The following is a 27,041-nucleotide window of genomic DNA, read 5'->3' as shown; positions in this document are numbered from 1 at the left end:
AGGAAAATGCCATAGTTTAGGATAGCCCCAATACAGTACATGCCAATGTGTAGAATAATGGGTTTGCTCTCTGAATAACTTAAATAAGCATACCTGCTTGCTTTAAGAAATTGGATAATGGGCTAGGTCTTTCATAATAGGCCTAATCCATGCTTTCCTTTCTGAGAAAATGAAGATTTCTCAACTCTGCTGTTTATGTAAAAAGGTATTGAATGTAACCGAAGAATGCCTGGGGACCTGGCTTCAGAACCAGGGGTGCAACAACCGAGAAGAATCACCACTGCCATCGAAATGCGACTCTGTCAACTGGGAAATGGGACATAGCAGGGCTGAATCTGTCAAGCTACTCAGGAACTCCCTATTTTATCCCGCTATCCAAGCCCTGTGGTCAATGGCTGATCCTACAGCCTAGCACAACCGTTTCTCTGATCCTTTTCACATAATACCAAAACCCAGCATCATTTCATAAAACTCAACTGATGAGGCTCAGGACAGACAAAGGGAAGTGTTGCATCACTCAGTGCAGAATCAGCTTATAGAATCCACTGCCAGAATTTGTTCCCACAAGATGTGGGGATGGTGTTTAGTTTATATGGCTTTAAAAGGGGATTTGACAAATTCATGGACAATTGGTCAATTTGTCATTATGACCACATGAAACCTCCATATGCTGCAGCAAAAAATGAACATCAGGGGCTTGTCCATATGCCCTGTGGCGGCGGTGCTGTTTATATAGTGCAGCCACCAACTCGCATCCACCACGGGTTTCCTCCCTGGAACTGCACTTTCAAAAAGTCACTGTTTCCCTGTGACTTTTTTCTTTACTCGAAGGTGCCCACCTTCTTCACCCTGTCTGTCAGTGGTGACCTTCCTTCGCATCGAGGCTGGGGCCATTCTGGGAGCTCATTGGGGGAACTCGTGGGAAGGCTGGGCAGAGGGCGGGCTTGATGAGCTGAATGGCTGCCAGCACTGCCCGTAAAGCCTGTGCTCCCTCCTGCCATGGAAATTTGCCACTTACGCCCTGCAGCTGCGATGCTGCGGAGTTTTGAAGAACAAGCGGCAAAGTGACGCTATCAAGGCACCCCCAGGATCAAAGCAGACATTACTTTAAATCTGTGTGTAACAGAGTCATCTTTTTGCATTTTTATTCTGGAGTGGGTGTAGGGACCTTGATCTGGATCTTAAATGGCCCCTCAACTCCCCACACTTTGGTTCTAACCCAGAGAGGAGGCTCTGTGCCTACCTGAGAGTAAAATCAAAAAGAAAAAAGAAGGGGGAGAAAGGTCGTAGTCTGTTTGCCTCCCCTTCTCTCTCCCCCCCCCTCCCTGGTTACAGGGCAGCAAACAAAAGGAGAAGGGTGTTGCTTGTGGGTTTCTGACTGGTCACAATGGACTAAACAAATCTTGGTTTGGATCTTGTTGGGTGGTTTTTGCATTCTGAAGGTGAAGCACTGAATTATAAGGTCAGTTTTTGCAAAGAGATAAGCTAAAATTAACTCAAACGATCTCCAATTCATTTCAGATTAAACACTATACGGATATTTTTTTCCCTTTCCCCTATAAGCCAACTCAGCTTCTCTGTCTTTCTCTTTCAGAATGTCCTACTAGAACTATCATCGATCATGAAAAAATAAGGCTAGTTTAGCAGCAACTCCAAAGCACAGTAGCAAACCCACCACCAATTGCTGAAAGAAGCCAAAAACTAGTTCTCTCCCTTTCCTCCTAAACTCTAGCAAACATGCAGCTCAAGGTGACAGCTACAGAATCCGTTCTTTTAGGCCGGCACGTGCTGCAACGCAACCTGGCACCTGCTTGCGATCCAAGCACAGCTTTTGAAAATGCACATTTCCTCACATGTGTAACTAGCAGGAGCTGGCTAGTGCAGCTGCTACAGAACAGCCCTCTGTTCTTGGGCGAAGACTGTGGGAGGCACATCTCCATTTGTAGGGCTGCCGCACTGCTATCCAGTGGAAAGCCAGGATGCAACTTCAAGCCCGTGCTAAGACAAGAAACATCTGTAAAGGTGGCTTAGGCCAACGAGACAGCTTTCTGCAAGGATCTCTTCCCTGCCTATCTCTTCTCGCTCCAGGAGTCAATGAATAAAAGATGAAGGCAGCATGCAATGACTTTATAGTTCAATGCCGCATGTTAACAAAGAAGTCCAAATTCATCAAGGTTGTGCCGCTGCCTCCCCTCCAAGACCCCTCTAATGATCTTTAAGGGGCTGTCAGCATTACCTTGTTCCTTGCCTGCTCTTTCCAATGTTAATAAAGATGGTCTGAAAGCTTTTTAAGAAAAATGAGACATATTCACCACCGTTTTGGGGTTTATTCCACATAGGTTTCTAAAGCAAGCATTCCTTTAAAAAAAACAAACTGCTTCCACTCTGTTCAGGTAGGGATTGAAATCAATCCCACAGTTCGGTTTGCTGCTGCTGCTTAAGGGAAGATTGGGTTTCTAGCATAACTGAGATAACGGCTCTTTCAACCGAATGCATGGGGTAGCCTAGCTGTAGAAAAGAGTGCTGTGCTGCAGGGGGAATTCTTCATTTACTGGTACTTCCCCCCCCCCCCTTAAACAGAGGTGCACTCCAGTGTTAGAGAGGATGACCACACAGCCGGAATTAAAGGGGGAAAACAGATTCACAAAATGACAGGAAACACCTGCAATAGGAGGTATCCTTCAGATTGTAAAAGCTACATGAATGTTCCCAGCTACGGTGGTAGAGAAGACAGCCACTACCACAGGGGTGGGCAACTCAAATTCACCTGAGGATTTTTATTAACTTAAGAGGGCCTCATTGCTATAACATCAACAATAAAAATAGGCGGGAAAGTGTTATAATGTGAATCCAATATTTTTTAATTCTTCTCTGTACTCCTCCTTCTCTTGCTGAGCTCTCGGGTACCTCTAGATGGGTGCTTTCCCCCGCAGTAGCCTTAGAGTGGTGGCAGGTGATCTACACGACACAGCTGCCACTCCGAAGCAATCCGGGGCAAAGCCCCAAAGCTCTGCTCAAAAAAAGTTGGGCACTTACCTCAACTTTTTTTAGCTTGGACCGAGGTGATATTGGCATCTGCTGTCTGCCACTCTTGCTACGGAGCTGCTGCGAGGCATGGCACAGCCTATGGCAACCACTGATTGGTTGCCATCGGCTGGGGAAGGGGGCGGACCAGCAAGCCAAAAGGTCACTTGACCACCTCTGCCGACCCTTTAATAAATAAATAAGAATTAGAGGGTGATGGATATTTTGAGAGGGAGGGAGCACCCCATTCCTCTCCCCTATTTCACTGTAAATGTGACCCTTTACATTTACAGCTTAAAAAGAAGAAAAAGAACAAAATGTAGGCCAATATATTAAAAAACCCCACCTAATCTTAGAAGAGGGAGCACAGATGCTCCCAGGTGCCCCTGGACTGCCGCACACGTGCTCAGGTGCAGCAGCGACGGTGCCTTCAGGAAAGTCCTGCAATTGCACTCCTTCTGCTGTAGATGGCCGGAAGGCGCACCAATGTGTGCACTCTCCGATCTCCTTTGTACCTCCCCCTATAGTTCATTGGTTGGTGGTAGTTGGATACTTCACTCTGGAGAGGGTTGAGTTAACCCCATTGAACAGAGACAGACTTACTAAAATGGGGTTTACTCAAAGGTAAGCATGCATGGGATTTTGGTATGAATTGGATGTAAATGCAGTTGAAATCAGTGGGATTTACTTTTGAGTAAGGGAACCAGCAGATCTGTAGTTTATGAACTTGAAGATGCACAGCTTCAAAGGAATGGAAGATTTATCTTTCATACTTGAGAACTTCCAGGAAAATGGGTTTAAGGGGGGAAATTTAAAAAATCATAAAAAAATAATAATCAGGGGATGAACCAATACGATTCAAACTTCGAGTGGTTAAAGCCCTCCTTAAGAGCTATCACTGTGCCAATTTTGATCTCTTTATTTTTAAAAATGAGGGAGATGCAGGCAAGGAGGGGCATCCACATTTCTTTTAAGGTGAAAATGTACCCCTTGCCATGCCTACTCATGAGCAAGAACATAAATGAAACCTCTCTCCCTCCCCCTTCACGGTTGAGTGGAGAATCGCACTGCCCTCCTCTTTTGTTAGAGAGACCGCCCTTAGACACCCTCGCCCCCAACAAAGGACTGGATGGTCGATAGAACACAACCACAGAAATACACAGGAGGGAGGAGAGCATTTATTTTGCAGGGAGGGAAAATAAACCAGACTTTCTGTGCTCCAAAAAGAAATGAAACCTGGAGGCAAAGAGCCAAAATTAGTGCAGGACATGGACGACGTCATGTGGTTATCAGGCTGCAAAACTGGGGGGAGTGTGCGATGAATTGCTGGTGTGATGGATCTCTTAGATATCAAATATTAACTAAGGTGTAAGGTGTAACTAAGGTCTAAGCCATATTTCAGATTTGCTTGTTTTCTAAGTGAATACAACCACAGTAAATTCAGAGGCAGGAGACACTAATCTACAATACATATTGATATGTCTTTATTTCATCAACAGAAATGGTGTCTAGACAAAATTCAGTTAACACTATCAATTCAAATGAATGGAAAGGGATTTTTTTTCTTCGCACAATACTGTATTTACAATGAGTAAATGAAGTCTTAAATTTATTAGTTCATAGCAATGCTGTTTTTCCAAAAAGGTAAAAATTCTTAGTAACAAGGAATAAGCATCAACAGCCATTTCATTTATACAATAAAAATCACAAGAAACCACAGTCACCTAGAAAAAAATAATAGACAAGCTTAAGAACTAGTACAATAAAATGATGCATTGAATTAAGTTACATTAATCGCATAGAATCTGTGTAAAAAGTATATAGAAAAACACCTGATGCAACTTGTTACAGTCATTGACCAGTTATGAGAGGTACAGAGGAGTATACAGGTAGATATGTGTGAAAACTGTCCATACTGTTTGACCTGGGGAGGAAGAGAAGAGGGGTTGCATCCCCTTGCATACACTGATAAAAACCCTGTTTTGAATATGGCCTCTGAAGTTTGTAAGGCATATAGTTAGAGGTGCACTTGTATCCCACTGGTTCTGGAACAAACTCTTGGGGTGTTGTCCACCCTTGAAATCAAAGTTGACCCTTGAACTGAATGGCAAAAATCAAGCATCCAAAGATCTCCACAAAGTATTTCATATAGTTTCTGCTGATTGGAGGGATCCAGATATTTTTAGTTGTATCACAAGTGGTAGCTACTAGTTTCTGAAGCACGCGTCATCCATTTTGTGACATTGTCAATGCAAAAGAGCTCATGCTCGCATTCAGCAGAATACCGCATTCTGGGGTGGGGGGAAGACAGACACTCAGGCTGGTTTGCCAAATTTGAATTGACCTGTTAAGACAGAGTGCTATGGGAAATCCTAGGCTGAGTTTACAATTCCAAATGCCTTTGAAATTAAATAGATCACTAAATCTAGACTCTGAAATTGAGCTCCATTGCAAGCTTTGAGCAACAAACTGGAAATCAATTTCTGACAAAACCATTTAAGTTCTTCCATTTATAAGGCTGTAGTCCTACGCACACTAATCCAAGCATAAGCTCTGTCAAACTCAGTGAGACTTTCGAGTAAACATGCACAGGACCAGGCTGCACAAAACGTTCATATCAATTACTACACTGCATAGGTGTCAAACTCGTATGAAAACCGGACCTATATAAAAGAGCTGATATCAATGAGGCGTCTGATAATAAAAGGTATTTCTTTTAAGTTTGGGAAAGGAATTTGAGTAATTACTCTCCACTAGAAAAGTGGTTATCATCACAACAATGATAGAACCATAAGAGCATTATAATTTAAAAACAAACACACATCACTAGTTTTAATTTGATATATATATATATATAATATTGGTGGAGTGTAGGAAAATACTATAATTCTTTTACACGGCAAGCAATGACATTCTAACTTCCAAAGAAAATTATAATAATTTATTAGTAGTCTACAATCCACCAATCTATAGATTTTTTAAAATATACATAAAATTGTTTGAATGGATTTAACATATATACACATACAACTCTATTCTGAAGCATCATTTGATGCCTGAGTCATGAAATAATTCAAATATTATAAATATACATAGTATAAACAAGCAAAATCACACACACTGATTTTATACTGTAGATAGAAATTAGCTACCACATTTTTAGCAAGGTTTCCCTTAGACTACATCAAGTCATTTTTTTTCTATCCATCTTCTTTAAATGGAACTTTAAAAATGTACACATTTAAACTGATGTCGTTATGTAAATAAGAGAAGAAATAAACATGAGATCTGTTCATTTTTGTGACGACTGCCTCTTGAAGTCATTGGTCTGAGCTAAACCGGTGAGGATCTCAAGTTTGCATAGGCTTATCAAAACTATCTAAGACGCCTGATGTTCAAGGTCCACAGCCCCACAGGCTGGGGTTTTGTTTTGTGTTTAAAAATGAACATACAAGGGTTAAAAAATGTCACAATGGTTCTGGAATGAGATTACCTGACACTTCTGTTAGAGGCTCCAAAGGTCTCTTTATTTTAGAATTATTCTGACTCTGGCATACAAGCTTTAACGAACCAAACAAGTAGCAGCTGTCAGGAGGGGTGCATATTCCACCCAGGGAAGAAGTTATTTTCCTTTAAGAGAGCAGAGGAAAACTGCAGTTCCAGTGCCATAGCTTTGCTCATCACAACGATGCATTAATAGGAATAAGTACAACTGCTGACTATCACACTATTCAGAGCTCTTAGAGCAGGGGAGGGGGTAGGCAAATGTGTGGTCATCTGGAGGATCATCTCATCATCCCTCACAACTGGCTATGCTGGCTAGAGCTGATTGGGACCTGTAAGCCAAAACATCTGGAGGGCCACAAGTTAACTCTCCCTGTTTTAGAGGGACATAACCCCTGTCAGGAACTACACAAGATTAGACTTTTTTAAAACCGCTGATATAAATATACTCAAAATTTATATGGAAGCTTTTGAATTTACAAATGTGGCAATGAATTTAATGTAAGCCTTAACCACCATATTATGAGCAGCTGAGTATGTTTTAAGTTGATTTAGCTCCTACTCTCTCTTTTAAAGAGATAGCTGTTGGAATACTAATCACAGTGGTTTGTGTATCCAATGATTTTTTTCATTGTATTGGGGTGGTGTTTTTTTTTACTTCCTTGGGAACAAAAATACATGGATTAGATCCCAAAAAATATATAGTGCATCTTTAAAAGCAGCATATATCCTTAGAAAGACATTGAATAATTTACTTGTACAATATATAAAATAATAGTTTTTATACTGCAGCATCAAACTCTGACGCCTGAGTCGTCATTTGTTGGGCCTAGGATGTAAGAGTTGAGATGTCTTGGTAACTTGATTGGATCTTTTCTTTTAAACTAGCTCTTTGTTCCAGAATCAGGTTGCAATGAACTTCAATTGTATTCAAGGCACCCCCAAGATAACGCAAATATATTATATAATGTAATACTCACCTGACAAAAGCAGAATAAGCCTAAATGAAATGAGGTTTTCTGGCAATACAAAGTATAGCAAAGGCAAATAAAAAGGAGAAGTAGATCCAGACTGGACAGGTCTATATGTACACTCTTTACATGTTCCTTGTATCAGTGCAAAAGCAGCTTATATCTAGCATAAAAACATCAAACCAAGACAAAACATTAATTCCTTTATGAATTATTATCCATGAAAGGTATAAGGATTTTCTCTTTCTGAATTGCTGAGCGATGCTGATTTATTTTTTTATTTAAAAATAGGAATTTGGTCATTTATTATTTTCCTCCAGCCCAATGCAATTCAAATGTACCAACTTGTGTCCAGTTCTGAAGGTAATTCTCCTAAATGTCTCCCTTGAAGTTAACCCATGAACCATGTGGTTCTGAAGAACCGTACACAATATATAGTCCAAGGAAGCAAGTATACAAATCAGTCACTTCTAAATGGAGAAAAGCCAAACTTAAAATATCCTAAAAAGTTTGAAACAATAGACTTATCTGAGCAGTGGATTTAAAAACGAAACGAAACATGTTTTCTCTAAAAGAAGAAAACAAACAAAAAACAAGAAAAGGGAAGAGAGGCCCAGCACCAATGAGCGAGCCAGGTCAATACAATAGCTGTAGAACAATACGTTCTGTCAATTACATTTAAACCATTGGAATGAGGTCAAAAGTACCAGTTGCACATGAGTTGGTGTGACGGTAAATCTTCATGTCAGAAAGCTAGTTCAATGTAAGCCTTAACTATGTAAGCCTTAGAGCTGGCTGAATATCCATAAAAAACACAACTAGCTGTAGGAGGTCACTTAAAGATTAAAAAAAGGCAACAGAAAATACTGTCAACTGAACATGAACAAACAACAACAACAACAACAACAAAACCTCAAATTTCAAAACCTGGCTATGAAGCTATAATGTTGTTCACATGTAGCTTAAAATTCTAGCTTACATTGCTGTCTCACAGAAGTTACGATTCCTTTGCGAAGCACAGAAGGGCTTTGCAACGTCAACTGATTACAAGACCCCGCCCATATTTGCATACCCCATCACCCTATAGAGTTTGTTTTCTGCACACAAAATGGTTGTAAGCTTCCCATCTAATTAAATAGCTACACTTTTAAAGCAAATCAGGGACTTCCCATCTTGGTGCCAAAGCATTGCCCTACAGCTTGAGCTAGCATCCATATGACATATATAAATATATGAATAGTTAGAAATAAGTTTCTATATTTATTTTACAAAAATGGTTAATACTTAAATAATATATATATATATATATATATATATATATATATATATATATATATCCTATATATATATATTTAAAAATATAACATTTCCAACCTACATAAGGACACACCTCTTTTCCTAGTCAATAAACGTGGCACATGCAATGTATACATCTCCTGGTTGGCAGGTAAGCTGCAGTGAATTTGGAGTCAAGAGAAGTAGCAGGAATGGCAAGTTGTCTGCAGAAGCCGCTAACAAAACAGAAAACGGGGGAAACGGGGGGGTGTGCGCCAATTCCTCCAACAGAAAAACGATGCTGATTTACTGAGTGCCACACCGCTTAGTGTAAACATTAGCACGGAGGGACGCATTGTCATAGTTAACAGAAAAAGTTGCCCGAATCAGTTACGTACGCTGCCCCAACATGGTCTGATCCACAGTATAGGTGAACAGTACTGATCTGTAAACCATAGATGGCATCATAAAATATAGCTTGAAGCACCCTGGCACAGTCAAGGTAGAAAGTCACTTAAAACACACCACATACACAGACAAAAGGACGCCATCCATCGGAGATGGGGAGGGAGTAGCCAACGCAAGTCTTGGCTCCAGTTTCAATACTTTTGAAATGGCTCCTCTGACAAAGTTTCTTCTGAGACAAAAGCTGATCTGTGCTGATGAGAATACTACGAACTGAGGGGAACTTACAGCATGGTATATCTGTCATGTGGGCAATCACATCACTGGAGAAACGCATGCCTTTTAAGCCGTAGGGTTAGGAATTGCTCTCTAAGCAACCGCTACTCATCTTTTTACTACAGGCCTAGTCTTGAAATCCTCTCTCATGCAGACTATTTCTCATTTTTGAAAGGGGCTGAATGAGATTGAGCTGATGCCGGTGAAAATAGGAAGCAGGTGTAGTAAAACACCTCAATTAACACCTGGGTAGGATGGTGTTTGATGGAATTATACACAGAGGCCAACAGGACTCTTTGTAGGGATGAACAACACTAGAACAACCTGAATGAGTAAGAACTGCTGTGGGCAGCTTAATTCGAACTTCACTGAGAGTCATGGAACCTTGTTCACTGACGTAAACAGCCTTTGCCTTAAGCTATTTTTCTCAACATCAGTGACATAGACTGGCCGCTGAACAGTTTTAAAGTATCTTATTAAATATTAAAACATACCTGACAAATAGAAAATACTCCAAAAGGAAAAAAAGAAAGAAAAGAAAACAGCCACTTAATATTTATGTTTGATTTGGGAAAATTAAAAAAAGGAAAAGAAAGATGAATACAGAAAATACCCAATTAACACTATTGGGTGAATTCCATATTTGGCAAGATTGTTATTCCCTATATAATAATCTCCTGAGTGTTGTTTTTCCACCCTCTATTTTGCTTAACAGAGGATAAAGAAAATGAGGAAGCAAAGAATACAGTATATGAGTTCTATGGAAGTCACGACTTCATTTATGAAAAGAGGTTTGATCCAAAACTCAGTGCAAGTGGCAAAGTTGACCATCGCTGTACAGTATCTGAGAAAATTAGAGGAAAACCCACTTTGCTCAAACAGGCACACACACACAAAAAGACAGCTGTGCCACAAACGCTGTCCATATTAAAATTTCAAATAAGTTTCTAACATTAAAACTTTATAAATAAAGTACAAACTGAATGATATTGCTGAACTGTGAACCGAGTGGTGAGGGGAAAATATTAAAACAGTTACAAACTACTTCTAGCATTGACAAAAAAAGGAATGTTGGAATTTTGTTTATACAATAGAAATTAAACATTTCCAGTTGTTTTCATGAGAAAAAATTTGAGGCATGCAGGGAATTTTTTTTTGCATATGGATATATATTTTTATATATACTATATATAGTATGTACAGTTTAGCTATAAAACTTTGATGTGTAAAGAAGCTGTCTTCAATGAAAAATTGAACATTCAGAGGAAATTCCTGAGTTAGGGTTTTGTGACATGGGCCACTGAGAAAAAAGCTGCGTTTGGGTCCTCAGAGGTGTTCTGTCCATCCCTGTTGAATATTGAAATTAAAATACAATAACAAGAACAACAACAACAATAAAAAAGAAACAGACAGTGTTGCCACTGTTTTGTTCCCCTGCCTGAGCAAGGGATAGCACCATAGTGAAGAAGATAAACTCCTGCTTGTAGAGAGGAGGGAATACTTAAAAACAGTATTGCTGCTAAGACCACTGTAGTGTGCACCAAATATGTTCTTCAATCTAAACAACAAACAAATGTGGCCACTGGCTGACTGAAGAATACCTTGCTAGGCATGATGTAAAAAGTATACAGCCACTAGGTGTATTCCTTCCTAGGCTGCTCATCCGTTGTACATTTATCAGTCATTTCTTGACAGAAGTCCACTGTCACCGTTTGGTTATTCTGCTCTAGAGGGAGCTCTTGCTCAGAGTAAGTACCTTGGTCAGCTCCATCCAGTACTCTCGCTGGTGCACATTTGTCAGAAATGTTGTTAGGGAGCCAGTGAGCTCCTAGCTGCTGCCCAGGGCTTTGCTCTGAACAGCACTGCAAGCCTTCCCCAATACACTGGGACGTCACTACATTTTGCTCCACTCTGGCTGGCGAAGGATTGATACTGGCTGCTGTTGGAAGATCCATAGGCCTGAGAACGGGGCAGTATCGGTGCAGGTCTTGGATCTGTTCGGAGCTCTGCATATCCCTACACACTTCTTCGGAAAGGCAGGAGAAATTATCTAACAGCTCTCCCATGCATGCTTTCAGTTGGTTCCTTTCTGATAGAAGTTTCTCTTTCTCACAAACCTGGGGGAGGGAGGCGAGAAATGAGTTGGTAGGGAAAAGAGGTGTTAATTTTAGAGAGAAGTATGGTGCATCAGGCTTCAGCTTCTTGAACTCAGCAATCAGCAAAGGCAGAACTGATCTACACATTATGCAGAATGGGGTGGTAGACATGTGGACTGCATCACTTCAGAGTAAGGATGGGGTAAGAATATGAATCAGGTGTGCTCAACTGCACAAACACCCTAGCTTAAATCCTTGTAGAAAGAATCAAAGCAGGCACAGCCTGTTTGCATCCCCTGATCTTCTCCAGTGCCGACTACCAATCTCCCTCCTCCAAGAGGGAACAACTCATCTTGAAGAAGAGGGGAGGAACAAAGACCTGAGCGGTATCGTTTTGCCAGCATGTTTTGCTTATGCTGGCCAAGAAGGAGAGGTCCACTGTTTCTCCTGTCTCATGGCCTTCTACTTTAACTCCCTTTCCCAAGATAAGTTTCTTCAGCTTGGAGAAGGGGCTGCCAGGGACATTGTGAAGGTTCTGGAACCTCCACAGAAGCCATAAACCATATTTGGTTCTTCCTTGATGAAAGGGAGTTGTTCTCATGGAAACCTGCAAATGCCTGCCTGATTGCCATGCCACCATCCAGCCAACTAATCCACAAGGGTACCTTTGAACTGGTTAATCAAAGCCCTGGCAGGAAAGTGAAAATAAAAAATAACTCAATCCTGAAGTGTTCTCACCTCTCACCAGGTCAGCAAGGTCAAGCATTGAGCACCCTTGTTGACACCTTTTGTTCTGAATATTGCACTACACTACTCTGTAGAGCTTGCTGGATGTTTCAGAAATAGCTATTGCCGACTTTATCAAGAGCATAGTCCATAAATATGCTGTGTGTTCACCACACCTCTGGTTAAAGGGCCCTTTAGACCCACGTTTGTCTTTACGAGTCCCTTATTTAAAGAGAGCATTTGGAAATATGATGTCCCCATTTGCAGTCTGAAGTATGGTCCAAGTCCAAAATTCTACCACCTCAATCTGTGTAATGTGTAGAACAGAGCTCTCACAAGTGAATTGGAGATCTGACATCCTGCTCATTCTATAGTGGAACTCATACATTGACCTACCGGAGTGAGATCTATGAGCTCCAAGATCTGACAAAGTGTGAGAACTTGACATCATTTCTTTTGACATTACAGCAGAAGCTGGGGATCAAATGTGAGAGTCACTTGCGCTCTAATTTTCCAACTGACAGACATCTGAACCAGCTTTCAGAACAATTAAGGATAACCAATAACATTAGTACAATATCTATAAGCTCACTAGCTTCAGAATCCTCCTCTGACAGTCCCACGTTCATAACAAATATCAGTGAAATTGCTGCAGACAGTTCTCACAAACCTAAACAACTTTAGCTTGCATTGCTATGGCAACTCAAAAAATACGAGCTGATAAGAACGATGCTTGAAGGAATAAGCATAACATTACAAGTGTGTCACAGTTCCTTGGTGGCTGCCTCACACCACAGCTAGAACATCTGTAATTAGCTCCTAAGAAGGTCCTACGTCTGTCAGCTAGATTGCATGGGAAGTACCCAAAGCATCCCCATACTTACCTGCTGGTTGGTGGCAATGGTGTGGATACTTACCACACATTCCAACCTGCCCAAGCACAAGCCAGTTTCAAAGGTTATGAAGCCCCAGTACAGAAAGGCAGATTTTCAGTTGCAGTTATGCCACACCAGTAATATTTAAATAAAGATAAAATAATAGATTGTGAAGAGCAAAAGGCACAAGCGCTCATGTGGAATTGCTGCAATTCTGTTTGTTGATTATGTTCATGTTGATTTAGTGGTTGTAGAACCTCCTCAGAAGTTTAAGGAAAGTTTGCACAAGCAACTGGCTTTAGGTATAGACTGTCTTGCTTCCACCTGTGCACCTAGAAAAGTGCTCATCAGCGTGATAAAGGTTGAAATTAATTTCTCTCATAACAACAGTTCCATTGATTCCTATGAGCAACAGTAAAGGGACTGCGACTTTGGACACAGTGGAGATAGGGGGAAAACTCAAATTCTGTGTCCATCTAGGACAGTGGTGATGCCATGAATTCAATTACTTCTCCGGAGAAAGAGACACATTGCTGGAAGGTGGGAAGCATGGTACCCCCTGGACTTTGATGTCTCACATGGTACATGATCCTGGTCATACCAGACTTCAGAGTGGAGGCATGGCCCACAGGAGGCAAAGAAGCATTAAACCAGAAGGCCAGCATGACCAAGAGACAAGCACAGGACTGACATTTATATAAGGTAGAACCTATGGTCTGAAGGCACATAATGCAGTGACCCTGCTAGAGCTAAGCAGGTCTGGTCGGTATTTAGATGGAGACTGTAATGTTACACATTTATACATATTGAGTTTATGTTTTTAACTGTGATTGTTGTTATAGATCTATGGCTTGGTAAATATCTCTGGGGGAGAATGATGTCCTCTCTTGCATGGCTAAGAGAGTGAGAAGGAGGGGGTGAAATGTGTGTGTACTATGTAAACTGGATGCTGTGCTTGAGGCAGACAGGGATGAGATGAGACGGGACGGATGACAGAAGGTTTAGAACAGAGAAAGGATTTTAGGTTTGAGAACTGAGAATGAGTTAAGGATTCAAGTGAAGGTCTATGGTGATTGTGCAAGAATTGTTTGTGAGGGTGATTTTGGAGTATTATGTATGAGAGAACCTATTTTGAAGAGCCATTTAAGAGTTACTTGTTATTATTCAGCAACTTATTATTGTAATTGATAAAGCTTTCTTTGTTTATAAAATCCTATGCCTTCTGCTTTTGGCTACGTAAGAGGAAGGTAATAAAGGGAACAGTACAAGGTTATAGGATAAAGTCAGTGGGCCTCTTCAGACAACACGCTAAGCCATGGTTAGGGCGCTAACTCTTTCGCAGCAGATGGTTAGTGAGCATTTTTAAACTGTGGTTATGTAGCCAGCATGGTTAGGAATGGTTCACATGACACGCATAATGGGCTTGTTCAAACAACACACTAAGCCATGATTAGGCCACTAACATTTTTGTAACAAATGGTCAGTGAGAGTGTTTAAAACCTGGTTACGTAGCATCATTATTAGGAATGGTTCACACAACATGCTAAGTCATAGTTCACATGACATGCTAATGTTTAGCTCAAAGTGCTTTATCACTGTGGCATAGCGTGTTGTCTGAACAGGATCAATGTTTAGCTGAAAATGCTTAATCCCTGTGGCTTAGCGTGTCGTCTGAACAGGGTCACTTTGTCCTCCCAGATAGAACACTGAGTAAAGAGTTTGTCCTGAGCCTGAAAGGTCCTGGTGGCAATGAAACCCAGTGGTTCCTGCTTGGGATGAGAAAGGCCTCAGAGGAAGGGAATTCTCACTAGGAAAGATGCGGGAAGGCTACAGAGACTGCCTGGTTACCCTGTATGGAGTCTTGTGTTCCATCATGGAAGAAAGGCAATATTTCAGTGGAGTCAGTGTATTTAACTCACCAACTTGCGGATTTCACATTCTAAATTCTGAATACAGTCCAGTTTTCTCTTACGACAGCGCTGAGCTGCAATCCGATTTTTACTGCGCCGCCGAACATCATGGATAAATTCCAATTGCTCTGAGGTTAATTTGTGCATCTTTATCATCATCTGGAAATCGTTCCTTGGAAGATCTGTGATTTGATCTACAGGAAATGGAAGTTTCACCTGGGGGAAAAAAGAAAGAAAGGGAGATGCAGTTTGCTTAATTAACAGTATTTAACAGGTTCCTTTGTGAAATGTGCTTTTATTCAAATAGAAGATTGACAATTTCATCAGTATTAGCTCCATTCTAAGCAACTTGAAGTGCCAGTAGAATTTAAGCAGTACATCTTCCAGTAGTGTAAATTATTTTAATATAATAAAATCAGAAATGCTACCTCTGCTTGTTTAGAAATTGAATGGGATTTTTCACACATAAAAGTAATTCAGTCTCCTCAAAATGCAAGCTCCACTTGTGTGAATAGAGTATATATAATGTTTATAGAATAAGATTTTGCTATAAATCCTGGACTTGAAATGGTTTTGTAGTCTTTAATGAGGTTATATGACTTAAGATAGCTGTTATAAGTTGCTTGCATTCGCTGCTACATCAGTGGAACTATATAGAATCCAATTTGACAGCCAGCAAATAAAACCTTATAAGAAGAAACACCAATACAATGGCACAAAATTGTAAAGCCCTTCGGTGGCATTTCAAGTTCATATGCAGGAGCAAATATTCAGAATTAATTTGTTTTGCTTATTTGGACATTTATAGCCACCTTTCTATGATAAAATCAGACTCATAGTAGCTTACAATAAAAATGTAAATCACAAAGAAATTAAAAGTGAAATCTAATAAAATAAATAGCATTTTTAGGGCATCAAGATTGCCCCCCCTCCCCCAAAAAATTAAAAGGGGAAAATTCTTTTGCCAGTAATAGTTTTATTTTGAGAGATAATTTTTTCTTCCCTTATTCTGTGGGAGCCATACTGAAAATGGGTGGCCAAATATCTTGTATGACTTTACATAGAGACAAAATGTGCTTTGGTACTTAAAAGGATATTTTATTGCTGCATTAAGAGCTTTCAAAGGCAACAGCGTAAATACATGAATGAGACTTAGAAGGTGGCACATAAATTCAATGAATATTATCATCATCTCTGTCCACTTCATGCACCTAAGTGGGTTGCTACTTCAACCTCAGATGTTCACTGATAAGAGTATGAAACAGCTGAGGCTGCCTTGGAAAGAGGCATTTGGAATATGGACAAACAGCTCAGCCAAAATATCAGTTATGTGTGCTATGGTGATGAAAAAAGAATGTAATATTAGGAATGAAAATAAAGTAGCAGGTATCGTAAATTGCAAGTATAAAACACATGGGATATCCACATTTGGAATACTGCGTATAGATCTGGATATCCCATCTCTCAAGGGTTGTCTTAGAACTGGATAGGTAAAGAAAAGGGCGACTAAAATGGTTTGCATGTTGGAGTATGCTCCTTACAACAAATGGCTATAGCCACTGTTCTAGTTTTCCGAGATGAGATAATAAAGATTTTAAAAATTATGAATGGCGTGAAGAGAGAATTTCCCCCCCTCCCCGTTTTCATCTTATTAGAATTTTGGGTCAACCAAAGGAGTTGATGAGCAGTAAGTTTAGCACAGAAAAAAAGTACTTCTTCATACAAAGCATAATTAACCTTTTGTACCACAAGATGATGGTCACTAGGCTCAGATGGTTTTAAAAAAAGAATTAGACAAATTCACGGAGGAATTAACAACTATTAGCCACAACAACTAACTTGTTCAACTACTACCATGTTCAGAAGCAGTATTCAAGCTTTACTTCTGAGCTTCAAGATGCATCTAGTCGGCTATTGTTGGAATTAGGATGCTAGACTAATATGACTAGTCTGATCAAGTAAGGCAGTGCTTATTTACTTTAGTTCCTGTTATAAGGAATGAATTCATTTCCAAGATGCCGCAAGGTCTTTTGTTCTTTTGCTATGATGAACAACACAGCTAGCTACTCTGGAAGAGATTATGTACACACATTTGTTGTTTAGGTCAGTGTGCATGCTGGCCAGGAGGGGGCAGCAGCCATCTAAATTTCACATCAATACAAAGATTATGCTTAGATGTGGGTAACAGAAAAGGGAATTGCCAATTGCCCAGTTTCTTAGGAAGTTTCTTTTGATATTTGAATGTGGATTTTCATTCCAATGCCAAGTAAAAACATGGCTTTTTAATAAAGCCTTTAATGGATAAATTCACTAAGATGGCATATTGTTTTAACTGTTTCAATTGCTTTTACTGCTTTTAAATTATATATTGTTTTAACTTGGTTCATTAACTTGGTTAAATTTGTTTTTAGCTGTGTATAGGGTAGATTCCTGCATTGAGCAGGGGGTTGGACTCGATGGTCTTATAGGCCCCTTCCAACTCTACTATTCTATTTATTGTTTTCTACTGTATGCTTTTATCTGTACGCTGCCCTGAGATCCTAACAATATAGGGTGGGATACAAACGTTTTAAATAATAAATAAATAAATTATAATATCTTGCATGCAGATTTAACAAGTAGGAGGAAATATCTATATATATAAAACACTTAGGTATGTTTCCGTACAGGCTTCAGCTGATACAGGTTGCTAAGCAACAGTAACAATGTGTAACGTCAGCTGATACAGGTTGCTAAGCCCCTTGCCCGACTCCTCCGGGCTTTCCAAGGTAATCCTACCCTCCTTTCTGCCTCTTTGCTCCCCGCCCACGAAGGGGGCAGCGCCATGGACTGGAGCAAGAGCAAGGCACAGCCAGGGCCCTTGGTGGCCGGGTGGGAGGCTGCTCGTCTGCTGCGAGCCGAGGCCCTGGCCTAATCTCATGCGAGCTGGGTGGGCGGCCCAAAGGTGACAGGAACCCCGGGGAGAGGGCCTGGATCATGAGCGAGGCACGGCCGGGGCCCTTGGTGGCCGGGTGGGAGGCCGCTCGACTGCTGCGAGCCCAGGCCCCGGCCTAATCTCATGCGAGCTGGGCGGGTGGCCCAAGGCTGACAGTAACCCCGGGAAGAGGGAAACACCTGCTCCCCCTCCTCTGACTTCCCTGCCCCCCAGGTCTGCTAGAGGTCGCTGTATTGGCGGCCTTCAAGCAGCCCCTGCCCCCACGATGATATTTAATTAATAAACTTTAAGATATGCTACAATGGCATATGTTACTCAGGGTACAGCTAGTAGACTATAATAACTCTAGGAGCCAATACAAATCTTTCTGCCTTTTTTGTGTGTGGCACAAATACTTTACAAACTTCCCATACTTTGGCATTCTCCACAGTGGAATTTCTTCACACAGGAAACACAAGAATTTTGTTACATTTTTTGGCCCATGTCATCACTTTTATTTCTCTCTCTAAACAACATTCATATGAATGCATCATCTCTTTTCACTCATTCTGCGCAGTGGAACTTCACCCTTATACCTCACCTATGAAGCTCAAAGATGGCATCATTTCAAAACATGTAACAGCACTGGTCAGTTTACTGTGGCATAGGAGGCCAAGAAAATGCACCCAGAGAAAACAATGCTTTGTTTACACAGAAGCTAGCCTTAGATATGGTGATATGCTTACAGACTGCTAATGGATTTCTTTTTCATACCCTTTTGTCCATAAACACAACACTTAGAAGGTGACTAACTTCATATCTCCCAAATGAATTCTATGGCATACAGTAGGCTAAGCATATGCCTATAGTGTGATTTGGTTTACCTCAAAACCGTCACCTACTGGGGACACCCAGATTATTAGAGAAAAGTCTATAAATGAGATATTAGTTATGTCTATAGGTTAAAACTTCAGATATGGAATGTATAATGCCTTTCATAAAGCATTAGTGTAGTAGACAGTGAGAGATTATTATTTCAGGAAAAGAAGCTCTCACAGGAAGTGAGGATGTACCCAGAATGTGCTGTCTTTGATACTGTTTGGCCCTATCCACAGACTCTGACATTCATAGTGGCTATGGAGCAGCCAGACAACCAAATTTAGCTTGTCTGCAAGGTAAATTTGTCCCTTTGCCTTAACTTTGCAAACAAGCTAAATTTAGCCATTGTGATTGGAGATTTGGACAGTACAAGACATGTTTGCCCTAATGCTGTTCCGGGGCGGGTGGTGGTAGTATGTGAGTAGTAAAAGACAGTAGTAAAAGACAGAGGAAAGAAATGGTGGTTCAACTGCTTAATGAGGATGGCAAATTGATAACAGACGACAAAGAAAAGGCTGAAGTGCTCAATTCCTACTTTGCCTCGGTCTTCTCCCAAAAGCGGGTCTATGACCCCCCTGGAAAAAGTGAAGCAGAAGTTGAGGGGGCAGGATTGCAGTTTGAGATTGATAAACAAATGGTCAAAGAACACCTAATTTCCTTGAATGAGTTTAAATCTCCAGGGCCCAATGAACTGCATCCTAGAGTAATAAAGGAGCTAGCAGAAGAACTCTCAGAACCTTTGTCTATTATCTTTGCAAAATCATGGAAGACGGGTGAGGTGCCAGACGACTGGAGGAGGGCTAACCTTGTCCCTATCTTCAAAAAGGGCAAAAAGGGGGAACCTGGGAACTACAGACCATCCATCCCTGGGAAAATTCTGGAGCAGATTATAAAGAAGTCAATCTGTAAACACTTTGAAATCAATTCAGTGATTACTAGAAGCCAACATGGATTTGTCAGGAACAAATCCTGTCAGACTAATTTGATCTCATTTTTCGATAGGATAACCTCCCTTGTGGACTGTGCGAATGCTGTGGACGTCATATATCTTGACTTCAGCAAAGCTTTTGACAAAGTACCACATGACATTCTGATTAACAAACTAGCTAAAAGTGGGCTAGATGGAACAACTATTAGGTGGATTCACAGTTGGCTACAGAATCGGACTCAAAGAGTACTTATCAATGGAATCTTCTCAAACTGGGGAGAGGCAACGAGTGGGGTGCCGCAGGGCTCAGTCCTGGGCCCAGTGCTCTTCAACATTTTTATTAATGATTTGGACGAGGAGGTGCAGGGAATGCTGATCAAATTTGCAGATGACACAAAATTGGGTGGGATAGCTAATACCCTGGAAGACAAAAACAAACTTCAAAGTGATCTTGATAGGCTGGACTGCTGGGCTGAAAACAACAGAATGAAATTTAATAGGGATAAATGCAAAGTTCTACATTTAGGGAATAGTAACCAAATGCACAGTTACAAGATGGGGGACACTTGGCTCAGCAATACTACAAACGAGAAAGATCTTGGAATTGTTGTAGACTGCAAGCTGAATAGGAGCCAACAGTGCGATATGGCTGCAAGAAAGGCAAATGCTATTTTGGGCTGTATTAATAGAAGTATAGCATCCAAATCATGTGAGGTACTGGTTCCTCTCTATTCAGCCCTGGTTAGGCCTCATCTAGAATATTGTGTCCAGTTCTGGGCTCCACAATTCAAGAAGGATGCAGACAAGCTGGAGCGTGTTCAAAAGAGGGCAACCAGGATGATCAGGGGTCTAGAAACAAAGCCCTATGAAGAGAGACTGAAAGAACTGGGCATGTTTAGCCTGGAGAAGAGAAGATTGAGGGGAGACATGATAACACTCTTCAAATACTTAAAAGGTTGTCACACAGAGGAGGGCCAGGATCTCTTCTCGATCCTCCCAGAGTGCAGGACACGGAATAACGGGCTCAAGTTAGAGGAAGCCAGATTCCGGCTGGACATCAGGAAAAACTTCCTGACTGTTAGAGCAGTGCGACGGTGGAATCAGTTACCTAGGGAGGTTGTGGGCTCTCCCACACTGGAGGCATTCAAGAGGCAGCTGGACAACCATCTGTCAGGGATGCTTTAGGGTGGATTCCTGCATTGAGCAGGGGGTTGGACTAGATGGCCTTGTAGGCCCCTTCCAACTCTGCTATTCTATGATTCTATGATTCTATGAATTGTGGTGGACTGCAGTTAGAGGGAGCTACTGCACCTTAGCCTCTCTCCAAACATAGAAATCATGTACCATGGACACTCATAAAAATCAACAAGACATAAAACTGGAAGAGATTGTAGCTTTCCAAAGCTTAGTGAGGCCTTAAGATTTCAAACCATTAATGCCTGCATTCACCAAATATATAAAGATATATAAAGACACAAAGATATATAAAAATACAGAGGGAACTATCTAATTATCAGGATAGATCATTTCCTGGTTCACACCAAGAAACTAATTTTAAATGTCACAGAAGTGAGAGCTGCCAAGTGAGATCTTTTTTTTTTTAATGTAACTGGGATGGACTTAAGATTTTAATGTCGCCAGGGTTGGACACATTGTGTGTCCGTGTCCCTGGAACCCTTCCCCAAAGGCACAACAAAGAGAAGAGTTTCTGCTCTTTCTAACGCAACCCTTATTTAATGTGAAACATTAAAAATAAATACCTTAGCTAAATGCAAATTCCAAAGTAAGTGCAAATCATTGTCCCAACATTGAAGGTTGTGGCTGTGAGTGGATTTATGACAACCCTTCTACGTAGGTAAAACACTGTGTGATTTACCACAACCCTTTAGTATTATCCATATGATTGGGGGCCCTAACCATGGAATTTTATCTATTGCTTTTATCTCCAAATTACAATTTGGGTAGGGAGAATAATATACAACAACCCTGCAGTGTAGTTCACTGTTATACTGCTATTACAGGTTGGAGTAGTTTACAACAGCCCTGCCATGTTGTCCACTGTTAATTTTGTTGGTTGGGTTTCCCAGTCAAAAATCTTCCATTCAAGAGACTTCTTTGGTTGTAGCAAAAACAAATCTAACTAAATTGCCCCCTTCAGACTTCCTCCCAGGTCAAATCCAACACTCAGTTAAGTTTTGGGCATGAAGCAAGACTGAAGTTAAAGTAAGGGTTGTCGTATTTGATACTAACTTTTGTATTTTCCTCCGCATCAACCACAGGCTCAGGTAACACCCACATACAGTCAAACACCATTACAACATTTTGTTATAGGGGACCACCTGTAGACCTATTTTACCCAACCAGGATGTAAATGAATAAACCTTGTCCGTATTTTTTATCATAATTAAGGAAGACATTTATTGGAAATAAATAATCCACAACATTCCAAAGGTTGCAAATTTGGCATTATTTTCTTTCCCTGGCAGAAAAAGGCTTTTGCACACAGTTAAGATGTGATACCATTGTTGATTTTAGATTGGCTATAGAGCAGATTCTCTGCTTAATGAGTATGTCCATTTATATAATCTGGGCCAATTTTGTATTTTCAAGAATCTGTCAAACATTAAAAGACCTTGAAGTAAGGGGAGTGCAGTCTAAATAAAGAGTATGTTTGAAAAATAAACTTTGGTCAATTTGGATTTTGCAGCGAGTAAACATCTAACAAATTATTTGAGATGTTTTAACCTAGAAAGAAATCCAAAGGCTTCACACTTTCAGCATGGAGTTATAATAAGCCACAACCAACTGCCTAGAGAAAAGAGTTTTTAAAGTTTTGATGTTTTATATTTAAGCAGCTACACAATTAATAGCTGCACATTTATGCCTACAGATATTTTTTTTTATTTAAATTCACAGCTGAGTGTCCTCCTTCTTGGGAGAAGGCACCTCATAAATATTGCAAGTCTAGATAAATATATCGGCCTCCCTACTTCTAATGTTATTGCTACTCACAGAGAGCTGCTTAGTGGGTGACTCATCACAATGATGGATGGCTACGTTACCCTCGTAACAAACTTTTAAAAGCATGAAATATGACTCATTCAAGTTCTGGGGATTCCTCCTTCTGTGCATCACTGGACGATAGTGGCCCAGAATTTCCAGAAACTTACAACTATGATTTTCAAATAATGATGTGCATGATTGAGATCCCCATTTGTTGTGGAGTGGACTTCATTCATATACAAGGGCTCCAACAGCAGACAGCACCTGCTGAGCGCATATTAGTATAACTATCTTATATGGAGTCAAATTATTGGTCCATCTAGCCCAGTATTGTTGACGCTGACTGGCAGCGGCTCTCCAGGATTTCAGGCAGCAATTTTTCCATCCCTACCTGGAAATGTTGGAATTAGGACTTTCTGCATGCAAAGCATGCGCTCTACCACTGAGCCACGAACCTTCCCTCATGCCACTATGGGCCTCTCCACATTTCACAAAAACCTTGGAGCCTTGTCAGGACTAACTTCTGGAGTCTTTGTGGGTTTAATGATTGGCACAATACACTTGCTCCCCCCTTGTTTTTTATGATTCCTTCCCATATGTTTTAATTATACTGCCAGCAGATGGTGCTGCTTTAAAGCACGGTTTTGCTTTATTACTACATTTTTGGGGTTTTGTAAAATGGAGGATTCCTGCTTGAAAACAGCGGGAGAGGCATTGGAAGTTGACAGCGTCATGAAAAGGATCTGCAAACTTCCGTGAGTGACCTATCACGAATCTTGCTTCCCTCTAATCAGGTATCACGGATCCCATCAGTGGAGAAAAGCTTTTCAAGTGAAATTTGTGACATCTTCAACGATCGTGTGACTTGAGGGTTGACTTATGCATACAGCTATCCATGTGGTTGGCTATTTGTAATACAACAATGTATCACAGTTACATCACAGTAGGCAGTAGCCTGCAAAAGAAGGGTTTGTGATAGAGTGGTTGAAGTCACTGCAACCATACAGTTGGGTTATAAGCATCCTATACAGGTGTGTGCTCTTGATACTTATTTCAGTTTTTTTTTACCCTACTCTAAGTTCCCAAAGCAGTACACAAATATTGATAAAAACAAGATGTTTTGAAATACAACAGAAAAAAAATATTAAATAAAATATCAGCAGAACACAAGAATAAAAGCAGCATCAAGCAGCGAAAGTAATAAACACCATTTAAAACAGCAAAATAAAATAGCCCATGCAAAAGTTCTCAGCAGATAGGATCAAAATCACTATCCATTGAAAGCTTGGGCAGATGAAGAACTCTTAACTAAGCATTTAAAATTTAATTGAAAAATGTGTCAGGGGATTTCACCGGGGAGTATAATCGATATCAAAACCAAACAGACCCTTTCTTCCTGGTCACCACCCACCTCACCTATGACAAATACCTTAATGTCTGGGAGGCTTGCATGAGAGTAGGCAGTCCCTTCAGGTACCTGGGGCCCCAGGTTAAAGGGCTTTAAATGTTAAAACTACCTGTTTGAACTGGTCCCTGAAACAGACAGGAAGCCAGTGGAGCAGTTTTAACAGTAGTAAGAAATGTTACCCTGTGGCAAGTACCAGACAGTAAGCTGGTCTAATCTGAATGTTACCAAGGCATGGGAAACAGTGGACAGGCTGGATATCTATGTATATAAATTAGATGTATATCTATACCATCGGTAAAATGGGTCAGTGTAATCTGAGGATGTGTGGAGCTGAGTCACCACCACCTCTTCAAGTACCATGCCTCAAAAGAGAAGGCTTTTAAGAGGCCAATAGTTGGCACTACCATTGGGATCCAAGGATGTTTGTTTAGGAGTGGTCACACAATCACTTCTTTCAAAGCAGCTGGAATCACCCACTCTTTTAAAAAAAAGGTATTAACCACCTCCTGGATTCAACTTCCCCTTCTTAGATATAATTCAAAATGGTGAATAAATACAGGAAGTAATAGGCAAACCACATAAGTTGTCTTAAATAATGTCACTTAGCTATCCTAAGTAGAGATATTTCTAAGGAACAGGGCTGGGGTACTGTTATAGGCACCATCACAAAATGGCTGCCATGGGGACCTGGCTAGTCCCAAAGGACAGATAACTTGCCCAAGAAATGGAGTACAAGGCAGAGGTTGGGTTTTAGCCTCCAAGACCAAATTGCTTATTTGATCTCACACAGCAAAACAAAATACCCATTTCTCTTTCTTTCTGGATCCCCACAATTCTTTCTCTCCATATCCCTGCATGCATCCGCAAATATAAGAATGCATCCTATTCATCCATCTTGCCTGTGTCCATGTGCACGTGCACACACACACACACACACACACACACACACACACACACACACACACAGAGCCACCACCCAGTCATTCTGCAGCCCTTTCCACCACCACCCTCAGCCTCACAGTCACTCTACTCCCTTGCTACCCTCATGAGCCCCTGGCAGGAAGGGGCTCGTTTTCTCTTTTTTCCCCCTTCTAACTTTTTTCAGGGTGTCTGGGCATGCTGCAAAGTGTAGCCCTGGCTGAGGCTCCAGCTGTTCACTGTACTAATATCCTCAGAATGCCTTTGTGCTTTGCCAGCCAGCCACCTTCGGAAAAAAAGGTATTATTATTATTTATTTATTTATTTATTTATATAGCACCATCAATGTAAAAAAGGGTCACAAGGGGACAGGGTAGGACAGCCTCATGAGCACTGATGCCAAACTCTGTGGGGAAAGCCAGGAATAGGAGGACACAGTCACTAAATAAAAATGGTTCTTGCTGAGGAGTACCAGCTAACAAAATTAAAGTCTTATAATAAATAAAGGCAAAGCTAAATAAGATGAAGCTGTGCTCATACATTGCAAACTGTTCTCTTAAATTACAAACCGGTTTAGGTTTGCATAGCTCTGCTGATATTAGTTGAGCTATTCTGAGGATCAGGTCCTTCATATTCAGATATTACACAACATGTACACGGGTGGCTATTTGTAATGCAACTTGACACAAATGCTTTTCCACTGTCATTCAAGAGCTCATGGTTGGTCGTCCAACATTCTCAGGAGGCCAAGTGAATTGTTTCATAGCACTGCCTTTGAGAAGGATCTCTTTTGAAAAGGAACTTCCCAGCCCCAGTTAGGGAGATGCTCTTAAACATAAAACGAAAGACGAGAAGAATGCAATTCCCCCTGGATATTGACAGTTCTTCGAAAACAGTCTGCTAATGCTTTCAGCCCTTCTTTAATCTTCTCTTGAAGTCTTTGTTTCTAAATTGTATTTAGTTTAGATTTTACTTATAGCAGTCCAAGGGGAATATCACAAAAAAGACAAACACCAACCCAGTTGTTTTAAAATTACAAAAAGGATATTTAGAAAAAAGAAGATAACAGCAGGTCACTAGCGAATACAGCTGAAATCGTATTCTATATAAATGTATAAGCTCAACACTTCCTTTTCAACGAGTGCACCATTTCTACTGTTTTAAAAGATGGTGTTTAGTACCTGTAAGAACTTGGATCAATGAATCTTAAGCTTAAAGCCCATGTCTATTCTGCATTAAACTCTTGTTATTACTTTTATCATCATTTGAGGGACAGAAAGGGAGAGGAAGAAGTTTTTTTTGCATTAAGTTGCCAAATATGTTAAATAGTATGTAGATCTGCCCAGAACATTTTGGTGCTTGAGGCCTCCCCTACAGAAAAACAAATAAAATTAACTAGTTAATTAACTAGAAAATGAACTAGCAATTTGCTAATCCTTAATGATGCCCAAAGTCTGCTGCCTGAGGTGCTACTTCACTTTGTCTTCTGGTAGGACTGATTCTGACCATATGCCAATTGTTTATTAATCTGGAGGAAATCCCTGGCCCTGTAATGTAATTGCACTGAAGCAATCCTGAATTTCCCTGAACATAACCTTGGACCCATAAAAACAAGGAATAAAGATAATATGACCATTCTTCTATTTTGCATATAACTTTGCCAACGCTAAGACCCTGCCCCTTGGTATAGTTTACATACATTAGGTATATAACATGTATATAATGTGTTTCTATATCTTCTCTAAAATTGACCATGGCATCCTTCTGGACTCTCTCTCTGGGATGGCGCTTGGGAGCACATTGTTGGAGTGGCTCCAGTCCTTCCTGGGGTAATAACCCCAGGGGGTGGTGCTGAAGGACATTTGTTCCATCCCATAGCCATTGAGATGTAGGGTGCCTCAAGGTTCCATCTTGTCCCCGATTCTTTTC

The 27,041-nt window shown here is 40.7% G+C and overlaps 1 protein-coding gene across 2 annotated transcripts in view; it reads right to left on the bottom strand.

The window, feature by feature from the left end:
• Positions 1 to 10,656: 10,656 nt before the first annotated feature.
• Positions 10,657 to 27,041, bottom strand: part of BACH2 (BTB domain and CNC homolog 2) — a 205,921-nt gene continuing 189,536 nt past the window's right edge. For both annotated transcript variants that reach the window (XM_063124873.1, XM_063124872.1), the window contains exons 5-6: positions 15,072 to 15,278; positions 10,657 to 11,572 (exon numbers count right to left, since the gene is read on the bottom strand). In XM_063124873.1, coding sequence (XP_062980943.1) covers positions 11,090 to 11,572; positions 15,072 to 15,278 — 690 coding nt within the window. In that variant the 3' untranslated portion in view covers positions 10,657 to 11,089. The remainder of the gene's footprint in view (positions 11,573 to 15,071; positions 15,279 to 27,041) is intronic.

The sequence above is a fragment of the Elgaria multicarinata genome, chromosome 4 (assembly GCF_023053635.1).
Source record: "Elgaria multicarinata webbii isolate HBS135686 ecotype San Diego chromosome 4, rElgMul1.1.pri, whole genome shotgun sequence".
Classification (NCBI taxonomy): domain Eukaryota; kingdom Metazoa; phylum Chordata; class Lepidosauria; order Squamata; family Anguidae; genus Elgaria; species Elgaria multicarinata.
Note: the sequence above shows the minus strand (reverse complement) of the source record. Positions and strands in the feature narration are given on the sequence as shown.